At 42.6% G+C, this 24,488-nt stretch overlaps 2 protein-coding genes across 3 annotated transcripts in view; one reads left to right on the forward strand and one right to left on the reverse strand.

Moving 5' to 3' along the window:
* Positions 1–24,488, reverse strand: part of DOCK1 (dedicator of cytokinesis 1) — a 926,077-nt gene that overhangs the window by 420,443 nt on the left and 481,146 nt on the right. The window lies entirely within an intron of this gene.
* Positions 1–24,488, forward strand: part of INSYN2A (inhibitory synaptic factor 2A) — a 161,663-nt gene that overhangs the window by 45,297 nt on the left and 91,878 nt on the right. Inside the window, exon 2 of the mRNA XM_033940916.1 lies at positions 4,166–5,366. Within this exon, the coding sequence (XP_033796807.1) occupies positions 4,171–5,366 (1,196 nt within the window). The 5' untranslated portion in view covers positions 4,166–4,170. The remainder of the gene's footprint in view (positions 1–4,165; positions 5,367–24,488) is intronic.

A 24,488-nucleotide genomic window follows, 5' to 3' on the forward strand; every position in this document is an offset into this window, starting at 1 on the left:
ATAAGTGAAAACATAAAACCTTCAAACTCACAGCTAAAATAAAATTTGGCAAATAAATTTCATTCTCATGTAATAGTGTTCTGTTTGAAATCCTTCCCACACTTAGGTATAATCCACAGTCCCTATTGTGTCCTTGATGTTTTTCTACTTCTTGAATGCTTCTAAAGCAATTAACGTATCAAATGTTGGATGACATCTTTTCCAAATTCTGAAAACCTTCAAAACATGTTATAGCTCATTTAAATGCTGTCATGAAGAAACTGCCTTTAAACTGAAGACTTCATTAGCACATCATTTTGAAGAAGGGGAACTCAAACGTCTAACCACTGAATTATAAAATGATCTCAAATTAGTGATGTGGAAAGACTTAAGGCTAGATTCACTAAACCCGATTCTGTCTCCGACCCGTTCCCGATTGCATGCAGGCTGACAAATTCACAAAAGGCCTGCATGCAAATGGGGATGATCGTTGACATGACCCCACACACAGTACGGATCGCTAGAGAGCATGTGCAGACCCTGACAGTAGTGACAAGAGAAGCAGCCTCCTGTCACTGCTGTCAGGGCTTCTTTCGGCTTTAAATTTTTTTTTTTTTTTTAAATCTGGCAGATATTTGGCGTGTATTCCACACGCAAAATAACTGCTCGGTTAAAAATAAAAAAGCTCCCCCCCCTCTCCCGAAGTTCCTCCTCCCTTCCCAAATCCCTTAAAAATGCCCCGCCCGCTGATGCCCCGCCGAAGAACACAAGGCAGGAGGGATGTCCACTCCCTCCTGTCATCTAAAACCCGTACTGTCCTGGCTCACCTCCCTCCCTGTAGCTTAAGATAGGCTGGCTAGGACGGGGTACCCCCCTCCCCATACCTTTAGAATTGTTGGGATCAGGAGGGGTGCCTAGTCCCTCCTACTCCTCAGGCCTCCCGTCATCTTCAGGAGCAGGAGGAGACGCAAAGTCCTCCTGCTGCTCTGCCAGCCGATACTTGCCTTAGGCCACACCCCGATGCATAATCTGATGCACAGGAGGGGCCTAATGCCCTGATTGGCTGAGGCACCTCGGGCTCCTTCCTTGGGAGAGGCTTGGGGCGCCTCAGCCAATCAGGGACTTCCTTACGGAGCAGTCTAAGGAAGTCCCTGATTGGCCATTGTTTTGGCCAGAGGCTTCCTTAGGCTCTTCCATAAGGAAGTCCCTGATTGGCTGAGGCTCCCCAGGCCCCTCCCAAGGGAGGAGCCCGAGGTGCTTCAGCCAATGATGGCCTTAGCCCCTTTCCCAGTGCATCAGATGATGCATCGGGGTGTGGCATAAGGCCAGTATTGGCCAGCAGAGCAGCAAGAGCAGGAGAACTTTGCGCTTCCTCCTGCTCCTGAAGATGATGGGAGGCCTGACGAGCAGGAGGGACTGGGCACCCCTCCTGCTCCCAACGATTCTAAAGGTACGGGGACGGGGTGGGCTGGGCCCTGCCCTTCCAGACTAAAGCTACAGGGAAGGAGGTGGGCCGGGCCAGGACAGGATGGGTTTTAGATGGCAGGAGGGAGTTGGCATCCCTCCTGCCTTTTGTGGGGCATTGGTGTGGGGGGGGGGGGCAGGCATCAGTGCAGTGAGGATCAGTGCGAGGAGCATCAGCGAGGGTGGGGGGGTTTAAAACCACGGGCTATGCTGGCAATTTTTACAAAATATATAAAAAAGGAAGAATTCCTTTTTTATGTATTCCGTAAAAGTGCATTGCCAGCCCGTGGTTTTAAAGGGCAGCAGAGTCGATAAGAAGTGACGCGACTGGTCCTCAATTGTTTCACTTCGGATCAGCAAGCTCAGTCGGTCTTCCTTCTTCAGCTTAGTGAATCGTGTCCCTGCCTACTTTCCCCTAATTTGCATGCACGGATCAGAAGCGGATCGCAGGAGAGGTTAGTGAATCGGGTCGGAGGGAAATCGCGCCACAAAGGGGTCTCAAACCGATCGGTACACAATCGGTTTGCTTTGTGAATCTAGCCCTTAATTCAGGGCTGTGTTTACCCTGGGAGCCTGAATCCAGGCCCTCATACTCGATTTCAAGATGAGTGCCTCATAACCTTGCCCCTCCAATTCATAAATTCTAGACTGCCTATTCAATAACCACTTCCTCTGTAATCTGCCCAACCTAAACACCTAGCAAAATCTCACTTAGTCTACCTACCTACTCACTTATCTGCCCATCTCTGAACTTACCCCCTTATTCACTCCACCCCCTAATTAACTACTGCAGCACACTGAACCTTAATAAGTTTGTGCCAAGAGTGCTTTAATAAATTAAAGGTTTAGGGATGCAATAGTGGATTTAGGGGTTCAGTATGATGTTTTAATTTAGAGAATAGTTAGAACTAAGGCCAGTACTGGGCAGACTTGCACGGTCTGTGTCTGTGTATGGCCGTTTGGTGGAGGATGGGCTGGGGAGGGCCTCAATGGCTGGGAGGATGGAGATGGGCTGGAGTAGGTTTTAACAGAGATTTCGACAGTAGGAGCACCACCAAAATCTTAAGTGTATGGGGTGCTTTTTCATTCTGCTATCACCTGACCCGCATTACTGGCAGTGCTTTATAAACCAGTGCTTTTCATCCCAGTTCTTGAGGCACACCTAGACCATCTTTGTCCCTGGCTTTTTTCTCCAGGTCTCCTAGCTAGCACACTAGTGCAGCTGCCGACATCTTTTACTTATACTTCGGACTACTGGATGTATTTTTATCTTTTTTTTTTATTCCTTCACCTTTCCTTATAACTTGAGGGCGTTCTTTTCTACTATCATTGATTTTATTACTTGGGTAACTCTCGTCATAAAGGCGGTTAATAAATCCCAAGAAATAAATTACTGTCCACTGCTTTGTTTGTATGTTGTGAAAGGCAGTCTATCAAGGGGCAAACATATCCAGAATGAATATGCATTAGATAAGAGCTACACACCACGGATGCAGTACATGGAAATCCATCTCATGCATATTCATTATGGATATCCTGAAAACCTGGGACTAGGTGTGCCTCAAGAACTGGACTGAGACACACTATCAGGTACTGCATGTAACACGGTGCTAGAGAATGACACGGGGACAAATGTGTCCCCGCCTCCGCAGGAACTCCATTTCCTCGCCCCCTCTCTGTGAGTTTTGTCGCTGTCCCTGCCTCATTCTTGAAAGCTCTGCCTTAACCACACAAGCCTCGGACACTTATGATTTTAAAGCTTGTGCAGATGAGGATGGAGCTTAGACATTGGTGGAATGAGGCATTATGACATCACAATCTGAGCTCTAGAATGTTGCCACTTATGATTTCAAAGTGTTTGAGGCTTGTGCAGATGAGGACAGAGCTTAGGCATTGGTGGAATGAGGCATTATGACATCACAATCTGAGCTCTAGAATGTTGCCACTTATGATTTCAAAGTGTTTGAGGCTTGTGCAGATGAGGACAGAGCTTAGGCATTGGTGGAATGAGGCATTATGACATCACAATCTGAGCTCTAGAATGTTGCCACTTATGATTTTAAAGTGTTTGAGGCTTGTACAGATGAGGACGGAGCTTACAGGAATGGGGCAGGGGAAGAGACAGGAAAAGAACTTGCTGGGTCCACGAGTTTCCGTGGGGACGGGGAAATATTTGTCCCCTGTGCCATTCTCTGCGTGGTGCCTCTGCAGTAACAGTCTACTTTGTGCATTAAAATACAGGGCAGACGATGGCTATGCCCCCTGCGTTTACTACAGAGGCTATGCACTTACTGCACAGATAATGCAAAACATATTTGTGCAGTAAGTGCAATTTAGTAGAAGGGTCTTCAAATTTGTCACCGGATGGTGAAGTCCTGCATTAAGGCGCAGTAACTGCAAAACATTGTCATGGTTTAGTACAGGGGTAGGTAAATCCGGTCCTCGAGAGCCACAGGCAGGTCTTTTCAGGATATTCACAATGAATCTGTATGAGATGGATTTGCATGCACTGCCTCCTTGAATTGCAAATCTATCTCATGCATATTTATTGTGGGTATCCTGAAAACCTGACCCGTCTGCGGCTCTCGAGGACCGGAATTGCCTACCCCTGGTAAAAAGAGGCCCGTGGTTTACTAATGCTAGGAAAAACAAATAGCAAAAAATAAATGTCTGGAAAATTTCTGTCATAATAAAAGTTGACTTAAACTATTTTTAAATGCAGGAATCATGGTCAGTAAGGAGGGTGACAAATGCTTACTGACGGGCTCCGAAAGTGAAGTTGAATCAGCAGCTTCACTTGCTGTGGAGATGAAATATGCACTGGATCCCAACCGGCTAATTAGAAAAAGAAATAAAGCCCTGCAGGTGAGATTTAAAGATATTTGCGAGGCCCAGAATGAACAAAGGGATAAACACTTATCTACAGTGCAGCAAGGCGACAAAAAAGACACAAAGCCCATCTCCTATAAGGCAGCTTATCGTAAATACATGACAGTGCCTGCACGAAGGTCAATACCCAACGTTACCAAGAGCACAGGAGTTCAGACGTCACCGGACCTGAAAAAGCACTATCAGACATTTCCCCTGGACCGCAAAAAGGGGAACCTTATTAAAAACGCCTCTGCTGCCGACACCTTTAAGAATCAAAACAACGGATTCCTGGGAGACATCAAGGACAAGAGAGACGGCAAAAACTCAGGGGAGACCGCTCAGTGTAGAAAGAAGGTCAATCAGATGACGGCCGATTTCATTTCCCATATTAATGAACGCATGAACGAAGTACATCGCCCTTCCATTGGCAACTGTACCGAAGCATGTAAAGATGTGGACGTGCGCCGCTGTCCAAAAGAGCCCCATTCCCTTCAAAGCTCAACGGACTCTGCTTTGGAAGAGCCTGGTTGCCAGCCGCATGCTAAAGCAAAGCACGAGAAAGGGACTCCAGGCAAAGAGGACTCCAATCCATCCCTATACACTAAAGTGCTTAGGCCAGAAGAAGCAACTGTTCATTTACCCGCCTCGGCCTCCTATGTCATATCCCCAGAGCTGTCGAACTCTGCATCAGAGACCGAGTGGCCACTCTGCCTGGCAGTGGAAGAGGAGAGGAAGGGGACGGCACACGTTAATGGCCTGCGACCCCACGCGGCAAACGTGCAGGCCTCCTCGCCGCAGGCGCAGTCCCAGTCGCCCGAATGTAAGAACCGGGCCCTTCAGCCAAATGTTTTACCCACGGGAGAAAACCAGCCTTGTCCGACGGCAGTCGCTTTGAGTGACAAATGCCAACAAATCGTGCCTCACACGGAAGTGGTAGACTTGAAAGCACAGCTTCAGACGATGGAGGGTCTGATAAGCTCCAGCCAGGAGACAATAAAAGTGCTGCTGGGAGTGATTCAGGAGCTGGAGAAAGGAGAAGCTCATAGAGAAGGGTAAGTATAGAATGAAGGTCACGCTTGTTACTGATTGCATGGGTTTACTATACCTAAAAAGCATGAGTCGTACAAATGTAAATGCATCAAAGTAAGGAATATCTTTACAGTTCATTCCACACCCCTTTCATGAACATCTTGAAAAAAAAAAAAAAGGGACACTGAATATTTTAAAGGGCAGTTTTAAAGTGGTGACAGTAGTATGATATTAAGTTATTTTGTTTGGAGCTGGGAAGGGTGGCTTTGATCTATGAACCAAGGGCATTTATTCGTACTGTTCAATATACATTTTAATTGCGGAAGCTCAGTGACATTTATATCTATTTCAATTGAGAGGTGGGTTGTTGGGTTTTTTTTTTTATCAGTTGAGATATAAATGTTTGTAGAACATAAATTTTTTTTTTTTACCTGCAGTGTCATAAAATGTGCAACCACAGTGAAGCACATGGGCAGTCACCATGGAAATTGATTTTCCATTGTTGAATTCCACTTCAGAAGTAGTGGCACTGTTTCAGTTATTTGTTTTCCTATTGTGCAGCAATATTGGTAAAATGATCAGAGCATGCATTAGCATAAACCTCTAATAATTAGTTATTCTTTGCAGAGAGCAGAGCAAGGATGTATTGCTGTATCGGTATCAGTTTAACTGTGCTTAAAAAGTCCAATTGCAGAAAATGTGTACGTTCAAAATATGGGGTGAAAAACAGGTTTTATTTCAAGTTATCTTGTGTGCCCTCTAACTTCTTCCATAAAATTATACTATTCAAAAGTTTTATTTGGATCTGCATGACTGGTGCAAATGATTGCAGTCTAACTAGATGCACTAATTTACTCTTTCTTGATAATTGCAACCTTTGTGCTTTTGAAATAGTGTACACACTACTTTCATTTGTCAGTGTACTCTAGGGGATGGTTTACTTTCGTTTAATAATTCACTTAACAGATGCGTGTTAAGAAAATCTTAGCGTTCCCCCCCCACACACACTTTCTATTTATCGTGAATTTAATAAGGTATTTAAAAAAATGCAATAAATCATATACTATATATACCACTATATAATAAATCATATACTATACTATACTATATATATATATATATACCACTTATAGCCTAAGTGGTTTACATTCAGGCACTCAAGCCTTTTTCCCTATCTGTCCCAGCAGGCTCACACTCTTCCTAATGCACCTGGGGCAATGGGGGGATTAAGGCCCAAATTCTGTAACCAGCGCCTAATGTTAGGCACCTATTTTGGAGGCGCCATACTATATTGAATAGCAAGCTTAATTAAGCTTATTAATCAGCACTGATTGAAACTTAGGCGCTTATCAAGAAAGAGCGATTTTGTAACAAGATGCTTCTAAAAATTTAGGCGGCCTTCAAAAAAAATAGGCGCTATGCATGTTAGCTGTGGGCGTGGCTTTGCGTTGGGCACCTTGTTACAGAATCGCCACTCTTAAGCGTGCTTAAACGCTCGCAGGGCTGCCTAACTTTTAGTTGTGCCTAGAGCAGGCCTATTTATTGGGCGCCTCCAAAATAGGTGCCGCTCAGCGTGATTCACTAAACAGCCCCCAATTTTACTTGAATCACGCCTACTTCGGCGCCTAACTTTTGGGCGCTTCTTATTGAATTTGCCTTTTAATGACATGCCCAGGGTCACAAGGAGCAGCATGGGATTTGAACCTACAACCCTCAGGGTGCTGAGGCTGTAGTTCTAACCACTGTACACAAGAACAGGGGAAACAAACCCACAAAACTCAAACGAGCAAAAACAAAGTGTATGTTCTTTCCTGTCTTATTAAATTGGCTTATATGTGTTTGATATATCATTGGTTTTATATTACAGTTTTTTAGCAGCTTCTTTCTATCATTTTTAATATGTTTCATAGATTTTTATATAGAGAGAGTATTTTTATCATCCATCCTAGGCATCAATATTGACCAATGGGCTTACATACTGATTGCTATTTGTTTCAATGAATTAAGCATTTTTGTTTCATCACATCAACAATGGTTGAAACTAGTCTTCAAATGTTAGTTAGAGTTTCCCATATGTTTTAGTATTTGTCTTCATAGATTTCATGGCTGAATTTATAATTGGAGATATATTTTTACATTATTGCTCATAGTAATTCTTATAAATCATAGTTTTTTTAGTGTCCTATGCCCCTTATTTCTTTGAACTTTTTGCTTTATTTATTATTTTTTGAACCTTTTGCTTTATTTATTATTTTTTGAACCTTTTGCTTTATGTACTGTCTATGACATTTTAATGTTGTAATTATCAATTGCTCATTAAATGATTTCCTTGATTGACCATTAATCGATTAATTTGTAATTATCATTTTTAATGAGCTTTTTGCTCTATGGATGTTTTATTCATGTAGATAGAGATAAGAATTTTTTATTCATGTAGATAGAGATATGTATTTTTATATATTTTATGCCCCCCTTTTTTATATGAAATGTATTATTAGCAATGTGGGACACACAATGTGTATCACATATCTTTTTATATATATATGTTGATTATAATATGATGTTTTTTTTAAATTAAAGTTGATGTATTTAGTCTTTGCTGTACTCTAATATTGTCTCTATGTTTTTATGCAAAATTATGTTTATTGATTTATTCATGTTTATATAAATAATTCATATACTCCTGATGCAGGCCGGGTGGCCGAAACATGTACATGTCGAGTCATTGAGTTACTTTGGATGAATAAAGACATTTGGATCTATCAGATGAGTTGAAAGACACTTTTTTGTGCACCATTCTGATTGGACAATTCCACTTTGTTTTTGCTCTAACCACTGTGCCACATACTCCTATTTGGTGTTCTAGAGCACTGTTCTTCAACCGCCGGTCCACGGACCAGTGCCGGTCCGCAGAAAATTTCTGCCGGTCCGCCCAGGGCCGGTGAGATCAAGTCGGCAGTTAAATTTCCTGCCGATTGCGGTTCCTCCCAGCCTCAGGCGATCAAGACAGGCTGCCAACATCGGGGCCTTCCCTCTGTGAGTCTCGCCTGTTAGTAAACAGGAAGTTGAAACAAAATAGGCGGGACTCAGAGAGTGAAAATCCCGACGTCGGCAGCCTGTCTTGATCGCCGCCCCTGCCGAGTTGCTGAAGAGGTGCGCGGGGAAGTTGCAACTGGAACGGAGAGAGCTGCAGATACAGGTGCAGGTGGAGGGAAGAAGATGGTCAGCGTGTGCGAGCAAGATCCTGGGGAGCCTTCACAGTGGCTGTCTCCCCTCCCACCAGCTCTCCTACTTGCCAGGGCAGTGATTTACGGGCAACTTCCTGAAGGTAAGTACTGAGAGCTGCTGGAAGGGGAGGAAGCCACTGTAGGAGGCTGGGAAGCAGCTGGATAAAGGGAGAGCTGTTACTGGACTTGGAGGAAGTTAGAAGGAGAGATGCTGCTGGGAGGGGAGGAGGGAAAGGGATTGGAAGAGAGTTAATGTTGGATAGAGGGTGGAGGGAAGGGAGAAGAAGGAGAGATGCTGCTGGGAGGGGAGGAAGGAAAGGGATGGGAAGAGAGTTAATGTTGGATAGAGGGAGGAGGGAAGGGAGAAGAAGGAGATGCTGCTGGGAGGGGAGGAGGGAAAGGGATGGGAAGAGAGTTAATGTTGGATAAAGGGAGGAGGGAAGGAAGAAGAAGGAGAGATGTTGCTGGGAGGGGAGGAGGGAAAGGGATGGGAAGAGAGTTAATGTTGGATAGAGGGAGGAGGGAAGAGAGAAGGAAAAAGGAAGGAGGGAAGGGAGAAAGAAAAAAGGAAGGAAACAGCTGGCAGGGAGATTACAGGAGGGGAAGGGGGGTCAGGGTGGAATGGAGAGATCAGATGAGGGAAAAGGGAGAGAGAGGAATGAGAAAGTAGAGAGACATTGATGCTGGAAAGGGGGTCAGCAGAGAAATGAGAGAGGGATAAAGATGCTAGATCTGGTGTAGGAGATATAAAAATGAAGAAGGCAGTGAAGCTGGAATGAATGATGTAAAAAGGAGAGGCACAGGCTGGATGGACAGGGGAGAGGGGCATAGAAGGAAGTCAGATACATATGGAATGAGGAGAGGGCAGACATTGGATGGAACGCACAGATGCTGGATTGAAGAGACAGGGCAGACGCTGGAAGGAAAAGAGTGAAAAGAAGATGAAAGCAGAAACCAGAGACAAGTAAAGGTAGAAAAAAATAATTTTATTTATATTTTGTCATTAGAATATATCAGATTTGAAATATATATCCTGCTAGAGACATAACTGAGGACTGCAGTATTCTGTTACCATGATATTTCTATGTAGCATTCTATAATAACTTGGCTTGTACAGTTTTCTTGACAGTAGAGGGGATATATGTGAAGGGGAGGGGAGGCAGGGGTTTTGTTGGTCCGTGCTCTGTATATTTGTATTTATAAAATCACAATTGTTCAGAATATTGTTTCTTTTTATACTTTAGTAAAATACGTTCAATATAAAATCATAACTGCGGCTTGTGCAGATGGGATCAGATGGTTTGCGGGAACCAAGCTCGCGGAGATGGGGCGTAAACGGGGTTTTTAAATTTTAGTCCTAGTAGTTTGCCGATCCACAAAAGAATTATTTTATTTCTCCGGTCCACGGGTGTAAAAAGGTTGAAAAACACTGTTCTAGTGCAGTGTTTTTCAACCTTTTTACACCTATGGACTGACAGAAATAAAAGAATTATTCTGTGGACCGGCATTGGTCCGTGGACCGGCGGTTGAAGAACACGGGGCTAAGTTGTGGGCCAGACCCTGCCTATCTCTACCCAATCGCCACCCCAGACCCCACCCCCATAATAGTACTAATTGCACCTTGCACGTCCTGTGCCTCATCTGGAAGCCTTCCCTCTGACGTTGCAACGTCAGAGAGAAGGCTTCCGGTTCAGGCGCAGGATGCCCGTAGGAGCCACTGCCCGTGGCTTTATGTACTGAATCAGTTAGGAAGAGGGAGCTGGCTCGAAGATAATGTCGCATCGATCGCACCGTGGACCGGCGGTTGAAGTACACTGTTTTGGGCCTGATGCATGTGCTGGCCCTGTGGACCGGCAGGAAATTTCTGTGGACTGGCACTGGTCCATGGACCGGTGGTTGAAGAACACTGTTCTAGAGTATGATAAATCTATCATATTTGCCTCGATTCCAAAAGGGTCAGTAGCTCACGGCATACTGCCTACCACATCTGCTTAATTTTACATAGTCACAGGACAGTTGCATGCTGCACTTTTCTGCATTGTATAATATAAAAAAAATACCAGTATCAATTCATCTCCTCTTCATCAGTTCATCTGTTCTTGCCTGTACCTTTTAAATTGTGTTTTGGGCCATAAAATTACATATCTCCTTTACAGCAAAAACTCAAGTGTTCTGTTCTGTACGTACTCTTAAGCAGTGCCTTTCAGCTCCTTGTTTTAAAAAGCTATATGGATGATTTTCACATTCCATAACAAATGTACACACAGATTTACACTCAAGGGCATTGAGAAATAATTTGATTAGTTTATTCCTGTTTCCTTAAATGCATGCAGATGTAAGCGCACGGGTGCCCTCAGCTTAAGATGGGAGGAGGGCAGATAACATTGACAGAGCCCACAAATAAGCCTGTTGTGTGGTGAAACAGAAGAAAGAGGTGACTGGGGGCTCCTTTTACTAAGCTGCGTCAGGGCTTTAACACGCAGAATAGCGCGCGCTACAATGTCGCGAGCGCTAGACGCTAATGCCAGCATTGAGCTGGCGTTAGTTGTAGCCGCGTAGCGCCAATCTGCTGCGTAAGCTAAAAACACTAGCGCATCTTAGTAAAAGGAGCCCTAGGTATTGGGTTGGGGGTTATAGTAGAGTGAGTTGATTGGTATCGGTGAAAGACTTTAGACTAAATGGATGTGGAGTGGCTAATAGTTGTTAAGGGCCGGGATGGCTTCTGTGGTGGCTGGAAGTGAATGAGCTAATGGATGTTTGTGGAGAAAAGGTTTGGGATGAGAGCAAAAAGTCAGATATCTACAAATAATAACAGATTATTACTTATAATGACTGGGGTTGCCATTCAACAAATTACATATAATTGGAAAAATTGGAATAGATTAAATTATAATTTTTGGTGGAACTCCTTATGTCATATTTATAAAATGGAGAGACTTATTGCAATACAACAGGGTTGTTTCAGGAAATTTCAAGATATTCGGGAGCCATTAACAAAGTATTGTAATGATTAGAAAAATCTTGTTTCCCTTAAATTTACAAGTTCAATTATGGGGTGGGAGGGAGGGTATTTTTATTGTTACATGTTGTATAAGTATTGATTATATGATAGATAAGGGTGGGGAGATAAGAGAATATTATATGTATCATTGTTGATTATTAAGTGATATATTTATGGTTATTTGTATGGATATGTTATCACACTTATTATAAGTTTAAAAATGAATAAAGATTTAAAAAAAAAGAAAAGGTTTGGGGCGGGAAGCATTTGATGGACGGGAGCGAGTAAGTGTATGAAGAAACATTTTTTGACCACTCCCTCTTGTTTATTTATTCTAAAAAAATAATTTCTGCATATACCTATGTGGATAAGATCATATTTATTAGGTTGGGGCTGATGGTGTGATTCCTTTTTTGATTTTTTTGGGGGGGTTGTTCAACTGATTGTGTAGGGGGGGAGGTTGGTGGTAGCGGCTTTTGTACATGGTATTAAGAAGGGAAAAAAGGGAATATTGGCCCATTGCAGCTTGGTAACTAGGAGGAAGTATTGGGTGATGTGTTAAATGATTGGAACGTGTATGGGGCACCACCATGAGTTAAGGCATTGCTCGGCAACACCACGAGCCATGTTTTTGCCTTTCAGTTGTAATGTGTGTTATGTTTATATATGGTTGCCAGTTTGGCATCAATTAGAAACACACGAGGTGTGGAATTCATGGCTGCCTTGGGGGGATGGATCCTGTAAGGCATGAGTTGAAGAAGTGGTTTAGTTTGTAAGTGGTTTAGTTGTTGTTAAACAGCTAAGGCCAATGTTCTTTTCAAAAACAGGAGTATCGTTGGGCTACTGATTGTGAATTGGAGAGATCCGCTGAAATGGCAAGCACGCGGTGCGAGTACTGCTATTAATAGATAAGGCAATTGGCAAACAATACTCAGTGCAGAAGAGCTTAGCTCAGAATCATTTAGATTGGGGCTTTAAAATTACAGGGAAAGGGAATAGGGACTTGTATACTCCTTTTTGTGGCTTTTGGCATTTCAAAGCTGAAATTCAAAGTGGTGGGCACTGGAAGATTAAGTGACTTGCCCAGGGTCACAAAAAACAGCACCGGGATTTGATTTTATAACCTCTGGGTACAGAGGCAGCAGCTCTACCAGTGAGACACACCTTCAGTCCATCAATTCTTATGTTCGCTGAGTATAGGGCAGGGGTCTCAAAGTCCCTCCTTGAGGGCCGCAATCCAGTCGGGTTTTCAGGATTTCCCCAATGAATATAGATTTCATGCATATTCATTGGGGAAATCCTGAAAACCTGACTGGATTGCGACCCTCAAGGAGGGACTTTGAGACCCTTGGTATAGGACAATCAAGCCATTGTGACATCACTGATGAGTTTGGCTCTTAGGCATTTTTGGAATGAGGCTTTATGACATCACAATCGCAGGTCTGGAATGTTGCTGCTCTTTGGGTTTCTGATGGAAACAGGATACTGGGCTTGATGAATGGGAAAGGGAACGGGACTTGTATACCACCTTTTTGTGGCTTTTGGCACTTCAAAGCTGACATTTAAAGCGGTGGGCACTGGGATTTGATTTTATAACCTCTGGGTACAGAGGCAGCAGCTCTACCAGTGAGCCACACCTTCCAGTGGCCATCTATCTTTTTTTATATCCACTTCACGTTTACCTACTAGAGATGCGCATTGTTAGTGCGCTGGACACCTAAAGAAAAAGTACATGCAAAAGCTATTAAATGCACACACACACTTACAAATCTACACATGTATGATGAATGTGTACATAAAATAACATATATGCGTTAGAACTTTTTAAAGTTACAAGACATGCAATAATTTACTTTTTTTCCCCCCCACAATCTAAGGACCAGCATTAACACAGCTCTATGCCTGGTATAAACAGTTGTGCCTGAAATATTCACCTTATTTGCCCTTCTATATTACCTCCAAATTCTATAAAGCCCGCCTAAAGTTAGGCACCTACATCGGCACACCTAGCTGATATGGACATCTAATCAGTAGGCTACATTGGCACTGATAATTGTCAATCAACATCTCATATTGGTTTGGTGGGTGCCTAGTCCAAAGCACATAGTAAAAAAAAAATGGGCATGTCAGGGGGCAGATCATGGGAATGTTTTTAAGTTAGGCATATTGTATAACTTAGGCACAGGCTTTTAGGCCGAGAAAACCCTGGCATAAATATGTTGTGCTTAAAAGTTAGGATGCCTAGTGATGCCTAACACTGCTTAGGCCGGGGGTGGGAAATCACCGTCTTCAAGGGCCACAGCCCAGACAGGTTTGCAAGATTTCGACAATGAATATGCACAAGATTAATGGGCATGGACTGCTTCTTGTATGCAAATCAATCTCATGCATATTCATTGTGGAAATCTTGCAAACCCGACTGGGTTGAGGCCCACAAGGACCGTGATTGCCCATCCCTGGCTAAGGCAGTGCCACGTGTCATTCTGCACTGTGTACCTTTTATAGCAGGGGTACCCACACTTTTTGGGCTTGCGAGCTACTTTTTAAATGACCAAGTCAAAATGATCTACCAACAATAAAATTAAAAAAAAACACAAAGCACACTGTATGCATAGAAAATGTTAATCATCATTCCTATTCCAGGGTTTTTCAAAGAGGTCAAAGCAGATGACTCTATGCACTATCACCTCAGTAACAACCATACAAAAATAGACAAATATACCCCCTCCCTTTTTACTAAACCACGATAGCAGTTTTTAGCGCAGGGAGCTGCGCTGAATGCCCAGCGCTGCTCTCGACACTCATAGGCTCCTTGCGCTAAGAACCTCTATTGCGGTTTAGTAAAAGGGGACCTTAGTGTAAAATATAGACAGCAGATATAAATTCAGACACATTTTGATCACTAAATTTAAAATAAAATCATTTTCCCTACCTTGTCTGGTGATTTCATGAGTCTCTGGTTGCACTTTCTTCTTCTGACTGTGCATACAATCTTTCTTCCCTTCTTTTAGCCTGTATGCTTCTTCTCCTCCAGACCTCATTCCTTCCTGCCAACTTTTCCTTCCTCTTCCCTGCCCTTTCTTTCTCCCTGCCCTCCCCCAAGCCACTGCCACTGCCATTACCATCGGGGACCAGGACCCAAACGCCACCAATAACAGGCCCCAAGCTCTCCCTGCTTCGGCCAACCAGCATTCCTCTCCCCGACGTCAATTCTGCCGTCGGGAAGAGGAAGGCTGATCAGCCCAAGATCGTGATCAACCTATTGGGGGAAATGCTGCCGGGTCCTGCCTTCGCGGAAACAGAAAGTAGGCAGGACCCGGCAGGAACAAGAACAAATGCTTCACTAACCTGTCTCCCGCATTAGCCCGTAGCGAACGCTTGCTTCAGGGCTCTCAACATGTGCGTGCAGGCTTCCCTTCTCCACCCCCCCCTCCCCGGACATAACTTTCGGTTTCGGAGGGAAGAGAAGAGAAGCCTGCACGCACACGTTAGAGCCCGGAGCATAAGTTCGCTAGGGACTGAAATCTCCAAGCCGGTTTTTTTGGTTTTTTTTTTAATGTTCAGCAGCTGCAGATGACAGCTGGGCGGACCGCCCAGCTAAAAGGCCCTAGGGAGAACACTGGAGAGGAAGGCTGATCGGCCCGTAGATCAGGACGGCAACACGAGTGCGATCGACTCGAGTTGCCTTCCTGAGCTACTGGTCGATCGCGATCGACGCGATGGGCACCCCTGTTTTATAGAATCGCGCTTAGCCCCACACTAGTTGGCACTAGTAGGCGACATATATAGAATCGGGTCCCTAATCTATGTGGCATAAAGAGTCGAGTGTCTTTCAATTGAAAGGAAGCTCTGGAATGAGAGGGCATAGGATGAAGTTAAGAGGTGATAGGCTCAGGAGTCATCTAAGGTATTTAAAAAAGGGTGGTAGTAGATGCATGGAACAGTCTCCTTGAGGAAATGGTGGAGACAGACTGTATCTGAATTTAAGAAAGCCTGGGATAGGCACATAGGATCTCTTGGAGAAAGAGATAATGGTTACTGTGGATGGGCAGATTGGATGGGCCATCGTGTTTCTATGTTTATAAAATATGTTCTTTCCTGGTGCCTAAAACTAGTCTCCTCTTTATAGAAACTATGAGGCATCAGTTTGAGGCTTATTCTATTAAGGAATCCAGTCGTCTACTTTCCTTAATAGAATATTGTATAGCTAGACATACTACATGTGCCACCTATACTGGCCACAGAGTTGCTATACCTGCAGGTGCCAAGACTGACAATAAAAAGTATATGTGAATTATAGTATTATATAATTTACAAGCGTATCTATGCACCCCAATCCACAACCCATCCAGTCTCTGCCCATTTTAAAAGTATGTGCCATTGAATGTAGGCGCCATTTTATAGATAAGCGCAAAGCTGGAATATTGGCATCTAAGCATGTGCCGGCATTCTGGTCATTTGTGCACAATCTTGGTGCCTAGATGGTGGAGTCCTTTTTATAGATTTACCCCCTGAATGTGAGAATTAGGGCTCCTTTTACAAAGCCACGCTAGGGCCTTAACGCGCGGAATAGCGCACGCTAAATTGCTAGAGCTATGACCATGCCTCTTTTTCTGATCCAAATAAATTTGCATACGGTTCCCAGCAACTATAGGTGCATGTGTAAATTGAAATTAAGGCAAATTAGCTCCATTAGTTGACTATTAGTACTCAATTATTAGAACTGATCGGTTTATTCAATTATATTGTGCATGTTGTTTTGAGTACCATATATAAAGATTAGGATGTAAATGCTGAATTCACTGTAGTATACCGGCCAGTTTGCTCTACAATTTCTTTTTAAACATGGTATTTAATTTCAGAAGAGGGGAAAAATCTATAGAAAACATTCAACACATGTTTCTGCAGAAAATGCTGAGAATTTGCTGGATGAAAATACTATTTTTAAGAAAACAGGCTAAAATCCTGTGGCATTTTTTTTTATTTTTGCTTCTGTACAATATTTTGTACTGATTTTTTTCTCTCCTTCCTGAACTGAAGAAAATTAAAGCCCTGGGCAATGGATACACAGTATCAAAATTATGCATAATAAATATAAACCTTGCTTAAGCTTATAAGATTTAAATTCCATATTCAAAATTATTACAGCTTGAAATCAATTTCTGACATTACCTGGATAATATTTAAATTAGTCCTTGAGCGCCACCAATAGGTCAGATTTTCAGATACTCACAATGCAATCAATACTTTTCAACCGAGTCTATAGGACACACCTAGCTAGTTGGTTTTCAAGATACCCACAATGCATGATAGAGAAGAAATTCATGCAAATCTCTCTCATACATATTCATTGTGGATATGCTGAAAACCCAACTGGCTAGGTATGCCTCAAGGATTAGGTTGAGAAAAACTGTCCTAATAAGAACATAAGCATAAGATAATGGATACGCAGAAGGGCAGACTGGATGGGCCATTTGGCCTTTATCTGCCATCATGTTTCTATGTTTATCCTAGAAATAAGCAGTGGATTTTTCCTGGACCAGCTTAATAATAGCCTGTGGACTTTTCTTTATGAAATTATCCAAGCCTTTTTTTTTTTTTTTACCCAACTAAGCTAACTGCTTTTACCACATTTTCTAGGAATAAATTCTAAAGAATACATCTTTCTCACAATGCACACAAGAAATCCCTCAGGCAAATCAAATACTCAAGCCCTTTATAGAAATGGAAGAAAAAAAAAAGAACAATAGCTAGAGAGCTTTGTACCAATGCCCGTATGGGGAGCAAGTTTCCGGACTTAGAGGCTGACTTGGAATTAGTTGTGGTCACAGAGACAAGGTTCAGTGAGAACCATGACTGAGATATCATTATACCAGGCTATATTCTCTTCAGGAAAGACAGGGTAGAGAAAAGGTATAGAGCTGTGACATTAACATGTTAAAGATAATATTAAAGTGACAGAATTGATGGACTTAAATTGTAAGGAAGAATCACTGTGGGTTAATCTGGAAAGAGCAAATAGACAATGTATTTACATTGATATGATATATAAGCCTCTCGGACAGAAGAAATGGACCGAGACTCAACTGAAGGCATTCCCAAGATTGCAATGAAAGAAGACATATATGTATTTATAGGTGATTTCAACACTTTATTTAGACCTCATTTAAAAGTAAAGAAATCTTGGCTCTTCCAGCAGCTAGTGAAGGAACCCACACAAGAAAGGGCCATACTGGATGTGATGCTCACAAATGGGGAGTGTTTCTAATATTATATTGGGTGATCACTTGACCTCACAGATAGTGTGGGATATGATTTGACATTTATATATCTCCATGACATACATGTTGAAAGGAGGCTCTGGAACATGAAGTTGAACGAGGACAGACTCAAATGTAATGTAAGGAGATACTTTTTTACAGAAAGGGTAGTAGAAGTGTAGAACAAACTCCAAGAGGAGGTGGTAGAGCCAAGGACTGTCTGAATTCAAGAAAGCATGGGCCAGACATGTGGGATTTCTAAGGGGGGGGGGGGAAGGAGGAAATACAAGCAGGTATCAAGTTTATTTAAAATTTGATAATGTCGCTTATAAAAACTCCTAAGCGATGTACATGATAAAAACAGGGTCATAGAATTACAAATCAAAATTATGGACAGGATCAGACGAGGACTAACATGGTAGAAAAGGGACAGGGGTAGAACTATAATAATCATAGAAAAGAAACAAATAAGGGAAATACAATTGGGTTACCAGTAGAAAAAATCTGAAGCCTCCTGTAATTTCAAGGGAACATAAGAACATAAGAAGTTGCCTCCGCTGGGTCAGACCAGGGGTCCATCGCGCCCAGCAGTCCGCTCCCGCGGCGGCCCATCAGGTCCATGACCTGTAAGTGATCCTTTGTCTAAAACCTTTCAATCCCCATTATTCTTCTATCTATACGCTTTCATAATCCTATCTCTACCTCTATCTATATCCCTCAATCCCAGTATCCTTCAGGAACTTGTCCAATCCCTCTTTGAATCCCCTTAATGTACTCTGTCCTATCACATCCTCCGGAAGCGCAGAGTCTATTTCCTTAAGAATGGCGAAGCTTGGAGCATATATTTAGGGCTCCTTTTACAAAGGTGCGTTAGAGTCTTAACATGCGGAACAGTGCGTGCTAAAATGCCGCACACGGTAGCCGCTACCACCTCCTCTTGAGCAGGCGATAATTTTTCAGGTAGCGCGCGCTATAGCACGCACTAATCCGGTGGGTCCGCTAAAAACGCTAGCACACTTTTGTAAAAGGAGTCCTTAATCTTCGAAGGCATCTTTATGCAGGAAAGACTTCAGGGAGCTTTTGAACTGGTCAAGGGTCGGCTCTCCTCTAAGTAGAAAAGGCATAGTTTTTCCATAGCTGTGATGCAGATGATATGGACGGGAAATATGTCTTTTATCTGCCATCACTTTCTATGTTTCTATATTCATTAGTGTTTATCCTAAAAACTTGATTTATTGATAGTCCCTGAGGACTGGGAGTAAAGACCAAGGATTTAAACAATCATTCCTCAGAGTTATTCTTTTGTAATCTTCTCATTTTCAATAAAGGGTCTTCATTAATTAGGGGACCCTAATACAAATTGATCCCTTTTGGGTTTGCCCCGGGGTGGGCAACGACGACCACAATCCAGTTGGGTTTTTAGGATTTCCCCAATGAATATGCATGAGAGCCATTTGCATCCAAAGGAGGCAGTGCATGCAAATAGATCTCACGCATATTCATTGGGGAAATCCTGAAAACCCGACTGGATTCCAGCCCTCGATGCCTATCCCTGCCCTAGGATGTAGCTACTAAAGTTGCTGTTTTTCTGTCAGAGAATGATTTTCAAATCCAGTCTTCGAGACCTCAGATTTGTCTAGTTTTCAACATTCGTGAGTTATATCCGTATACATTTTGATTATAAATCAGGTTCATTTGCATATGCCTCAATTACCCTGAGGGAGAAAACAAGACTGAACTAGAAATCATGCAGGCAAGCTTTAAGAGCTATTTCTTTCTCTTTTTGTCCTCTGAACTATGCTGTAATTGAATTCTCTTCTCCCCACTAAAACAGCATTCAACCCTGTTAAGAACATCTAGGCAGCCAGCTGTTGTAGGAGAGATGTGCCATGAAATTATACGTTCTGTTGGGACTCTGAATCCTATCTTCACTGCACAATCTTAAGCAACATATTCATGCCTGCTGATATTTTTTTAATTTTTCAATTATGGCAACGGTTCTCTAACTAGGCCTCAAAATCTTTAGATTTGCAGTGACAACACAATGCATTTTAGAGTTCTACTAGTTTTCAAGGATCTTCACAATCAGAAGTTTCTGGCCCATCTTTATAAATGGTACATTGGACTGACAAATTCATATTCTGTCCCCTCTATATCTGGGAAAAAAAAATAAAACTAGAGCACTAAGCGATTTTAGCGCCCGCACCGGATTAGCACGCGCTATAGTGCACCCTAGCTGAAAATCTACCGCCTGCTCAAAAGGAGGCTGTGGCGGGTAGCGCGCACGGCAATTTAGCACGCGTTAAGGCCCTAACGCGCCTTCATAAAAGGAGCCAATAATTTAGCAAATCGTCATTGAACTTGCTGAGGATAATTAAAAAAAACCCTCTTCTGGAGGCACCACTGATCAATCAGATTTACAGGATTACCACAATGAATTTGCCTGAGAAATATATGCAGTATATGCAAATTTATCTCAGGTATATTCATTGTGGAAATCCTACAGGCTAGGCATGCTTTCAGGAGAAGACTGAGAAACACTGTCTTAAGACAATAAGTCTAAACAGATTTATTTGAGCTATTTGATAAAGACACTTAAGCATTTATACCTTTAGAGCCCCTTTTACAAAGCCATGGTAGTGATTCTCCCATGACAAATCCATCAAAGCCCATAGGAACTGAATGTGCTTTGGTGCATTTATCATGGGGGAATCACTACTGCAGTTTTGTAAAATGAGTCATAAGAACATAAGAACATAAGCAGTGCCTCCGCCGGGTCAGACCATAGGTCCATCCTGCCAGGCAGTCCGCTCCCGCGGCGGCCCAGACTGGTCACGACCTGTCTGTATCACCAGAAGAGGCTCCCTTGTCACCTTGGTTTCTCATTTAAGTCCTGTCTTCCTATCGAAGTCCTAACCTTCCAGTCTTGCACATGCATGACCTGGTTTGGTTTCTATACTCATTACTTAGTTAGCTTTTTATAATTGTGTTACATCCCAGCTCCTCTCTCCGTATCCCGCGATCCCTTTATCCCTCAGGAATCCGTCCAATCCCTGTTTTGAATCCCTGTACCGTACTCTGCCTGATCACTTCCTCCGGTAGCGCATTCCAAGTGTCCACGACCCTTTGGGTGAAAAAAAACTTCCTTGCATTTGTTTTGAACCTATCTCCCTTCAGTTTCTCCAAATGCCCCCTCGTATTCGCTGTCCCTTTCAGTCTGAAGAATATGTCCCTATCCACCCTCTCTATGCCCCTCATGATCTTGAAGGTCTCTATCATATCTCCCCTGAGCCTCCTCTTCTCCAGAGAGAAGAGCCCCAGCCTATCCAACCTCTTGGCGTATGGGCAGTGTTCCAGCCTTAATTTAAAAAGCCTCACAAAATCTATGACAATCACAGGTTCATTCATCTGTAACATTTACACCTGTTCGGGAGTTGGTATTAATGTGCATATGTATTTTTTAAAATATGTATTCAGTTCAAGACCCCATCTATGCTCTCCCTACACTCTTTGTTCTATCATGCCTGTCCTTGACTCACATAAAAGTAGACATGAACACTAGAGAATGACACTTGGACAAATTTTTTCCCTGCTCCTGCAGGAACTCAATTTCCCCATCCCTGTGAGTTTTGTCGCTCTCCCTGTCCCATTCCTGTAAGTTCTGCCTTAACCACACAAGCCTCGAATACTTATGATTTTAAAGTGTTTGAGGCTTGTGCAGATGAGGACGGAGCTTAGGCACTGGTGGAATGAGGCATTATGACATCACAATCTGAGCTCTAGAATGTTGCTACTTATGACTTTAAAGTGTTTGAGGCTTGTGCAGATGAGGACAGAGTTTGCAGGAATGGGGCAGGGACCGAAATAGAACTTGCAGGGACAGGACAGGAAAATGAGTTCCTGCGGGGACGGGGAAAAATTTGTCACCGTGTCATTCTCTAACGAACACTCTTTGTGCCTATTTGACACATGCATAATCTCTTGGGTAAATGTATAAAAGTTTTTCTTTCTGTAGATAAAACAGGTTTTACCTGGAGAACAAAGTTTTATAAATTGCTTCTACTACGATAAATCAAAGCTATTACAAAGCATTTATATATTTTTTGGGTATGCTGTTATTTTAAGTTGTTAATTATAATGTTTTGTAATTTTATAACTAGACTATGCATTTTCTTGTATCTGCTTTGTAAATTGTGCTGAGCAAGCTGTGAGGTGCAGACAAAATTACCGTAACTGTAATTTTGAACATTTTTATTCTGTAGATCTGTAATTCCTAATCTTTGCCTACTACACCTTCATTTTTATTTATTTAAAATACTTACACTCTATACTATCAAATCTTCTAGATGGATAACAATACATAATCATACATCCATAAGTAATTACAATTTAAGGATAATATAAAAGCAATGTTAGGTAAAACATTGCATTTAAATATAAATGAAAATATAACACAAATCCATTTTCCATCTTTCTCCCAACCATCAATTTTAAGCTGACCCAAACATCCATTAGTGCTGCCCGATTCACGATTCACTTCGGGTGAATCGATTCAAATCGATTTGTTTTGGCAAAAAATCGAACTTACTGATTTGTCGGTCCCCTTGCTAGAGACCCATTCAGGTTTTCCCTCTGCCACCGGAGTGCTTCCATCTAATGTAGTTTCCGATTTTGCAAAACCAGAAGTTACATCAGAAGCAAGGACTCTGACTCTGAAGACAACCAGAGCCTGGGACCAACATGATTTGAATAATGACCATACAACAAAAGGTAGAAAAAATAATTTTATTTTCTCTTTTGTGATTACAATGTGTCAGATTTGAAACGCGTATCCTGCCAGAGCTGGTATTAGACCGCGAACGTGAGCTAGGATTTAACAGAGAGAGGAAAAGTCTTTTTTGTTTGTTTATTTTGTTTACACCACAGCACCAGTGTGGGTGGGAGAGGGCAAAGGGGGTGGAGTGGGTGAAGAGGCTATAAAATAAACCCACCAGGATGTTTGAAAAAAACACCCAATTGAGCAGGAAAATTGAATCGAATCGAAAAATCGATTCAATAGGCTGAATTGAATCTAAATTTTTTTTTCCTGAATTGGGCAGCACTAGTAAACATACATAATATTAAAAACATAACTTTCAAACAAAATAAAAACAACATAAAATCATCAAAATATAAAACCAAAATTTAAAGAAATCTTCCCTTCAATTGTAGTCTTATAAATTACCTCATACTAGATAAGATTGATTCATATTCTACTACTACTTCTGATCATTTCTATAGTGCTACGCAGTGCTGTACATGTCACAAAAGGTCTGGCATATGAACTAGATTCTTTTTCTTGGTAGCTGCCTTGCAATTGTATTTAAACATGGTTGATCCCAAAAGTACTACAAAAGATGGGACTGCCTTAACATGACCATCCCGTTCAAACCCTCCTCAACACCCTTCCAAACCTGGTCAAGCATCTATTCAAATCGGAGCACCATGATCTATTTAATGGGTTTTCTTCATTAATTTCAATGAAGACGAAGCAGAGTCTGAAAAAGAACTGCAGGCAGCAGTTTTGGGCTTCTTACCTTTATACTGCATCGACTCCGTGGCCCAAGCACGCTCAGTGTGGTTTCTCTGCCTAGTTCATTATTTGGCGAACATGGAGCGCGTTACATTTGGACACTCGACAAGAGTGATTTATTTTACACAAAGTTCATCAGGCTGATGTGTTAATTTTCAAACTACAACGTGTGACCCATCATGCAGAAGACTCCTGATGCAGGCCATTCGAGCCGAAACATGTACATGTCGAGTCATTGAATGAATAAAGTCAAGGTTTGAAATCAGTCAGCATACCTGTCCTTCTGGTACATCTCCGCTGTGGAGGTGGTTCTCCTGTTGTTTACGTTTTATTCAATAGGAAACCAGTACACTTCTCCCTCCCCATTTGCGGTTTTGGTAATTGCGATTTCACATATTCGCGATTTTTGGGGGAGAGGGAAAAGAGGAAAAAAAACCCCATCGTTAAGTCTTCCCCCCGGCATCCCGGCCTTACCTGGTGGTCTAGCGGGCTTTCGGGGCAGGAGCGATCTTCCTACACTCCTGCCCTGTGCAGATCGCCATTAAGAAATAGCTGTAGGGAGTTCCCGTCGTAGTCTCGAGAGACTATGGGAACTCACAGCAGCCATTTCCTAATGGCGATCTGCACGGGGCAGGAGCGTAGGAAGATCGCTCCTGCCCCGAAAGCCCGCTAGACCACCAGGTAAGGCTGGGAAGGCGGGAGGGAGGCGTGGGTGGGTCAGAGCCGGATATTCGCGGTTTTTCGCCATTTGCGGTCCGGCTCTGCCCCTATCCCTCGCGAATCCAGAGGGAGAATTGTATTACCAAAGCTAATTTGTAAATCGTAACCAATGAGGCTTATGCATGCAGGAATGAAGCAGCTACTGTAACCCATGGCTCAGGGCATTGCAACTCAAAGGAGCCCTTTTTATGCTGTCATAAGCAGTAATGTGAGCTTACCACAAGTTAAAATGTACTACTGTGGAGGTATGCTCGGGTGTCCTGCAGTAATTTTTGCATGTGTGGGCACTGCCCACATTCTAAAAAATAGTTTTATTTTTTAGCACTGGGGGCAGGTCTGGCAGTAGAAAGTAGGTGTGCTCTGTG

This window comes from Geotrypetes seraphini, chromosome 4 (assembly GCF_902459505.1).
Source record: "Geotrypetes seraphini chromosome 4, aGeoSer1.1, whole genome shotgun sequence".
NCBI classification, from domain to species: domain Eukaryota; kingdom Metazoa; phylum Chordata; class Amphibia; order Gymnophiona; family Dermophiidae; genus Geotrypetes; species Geotrypetes seraphini.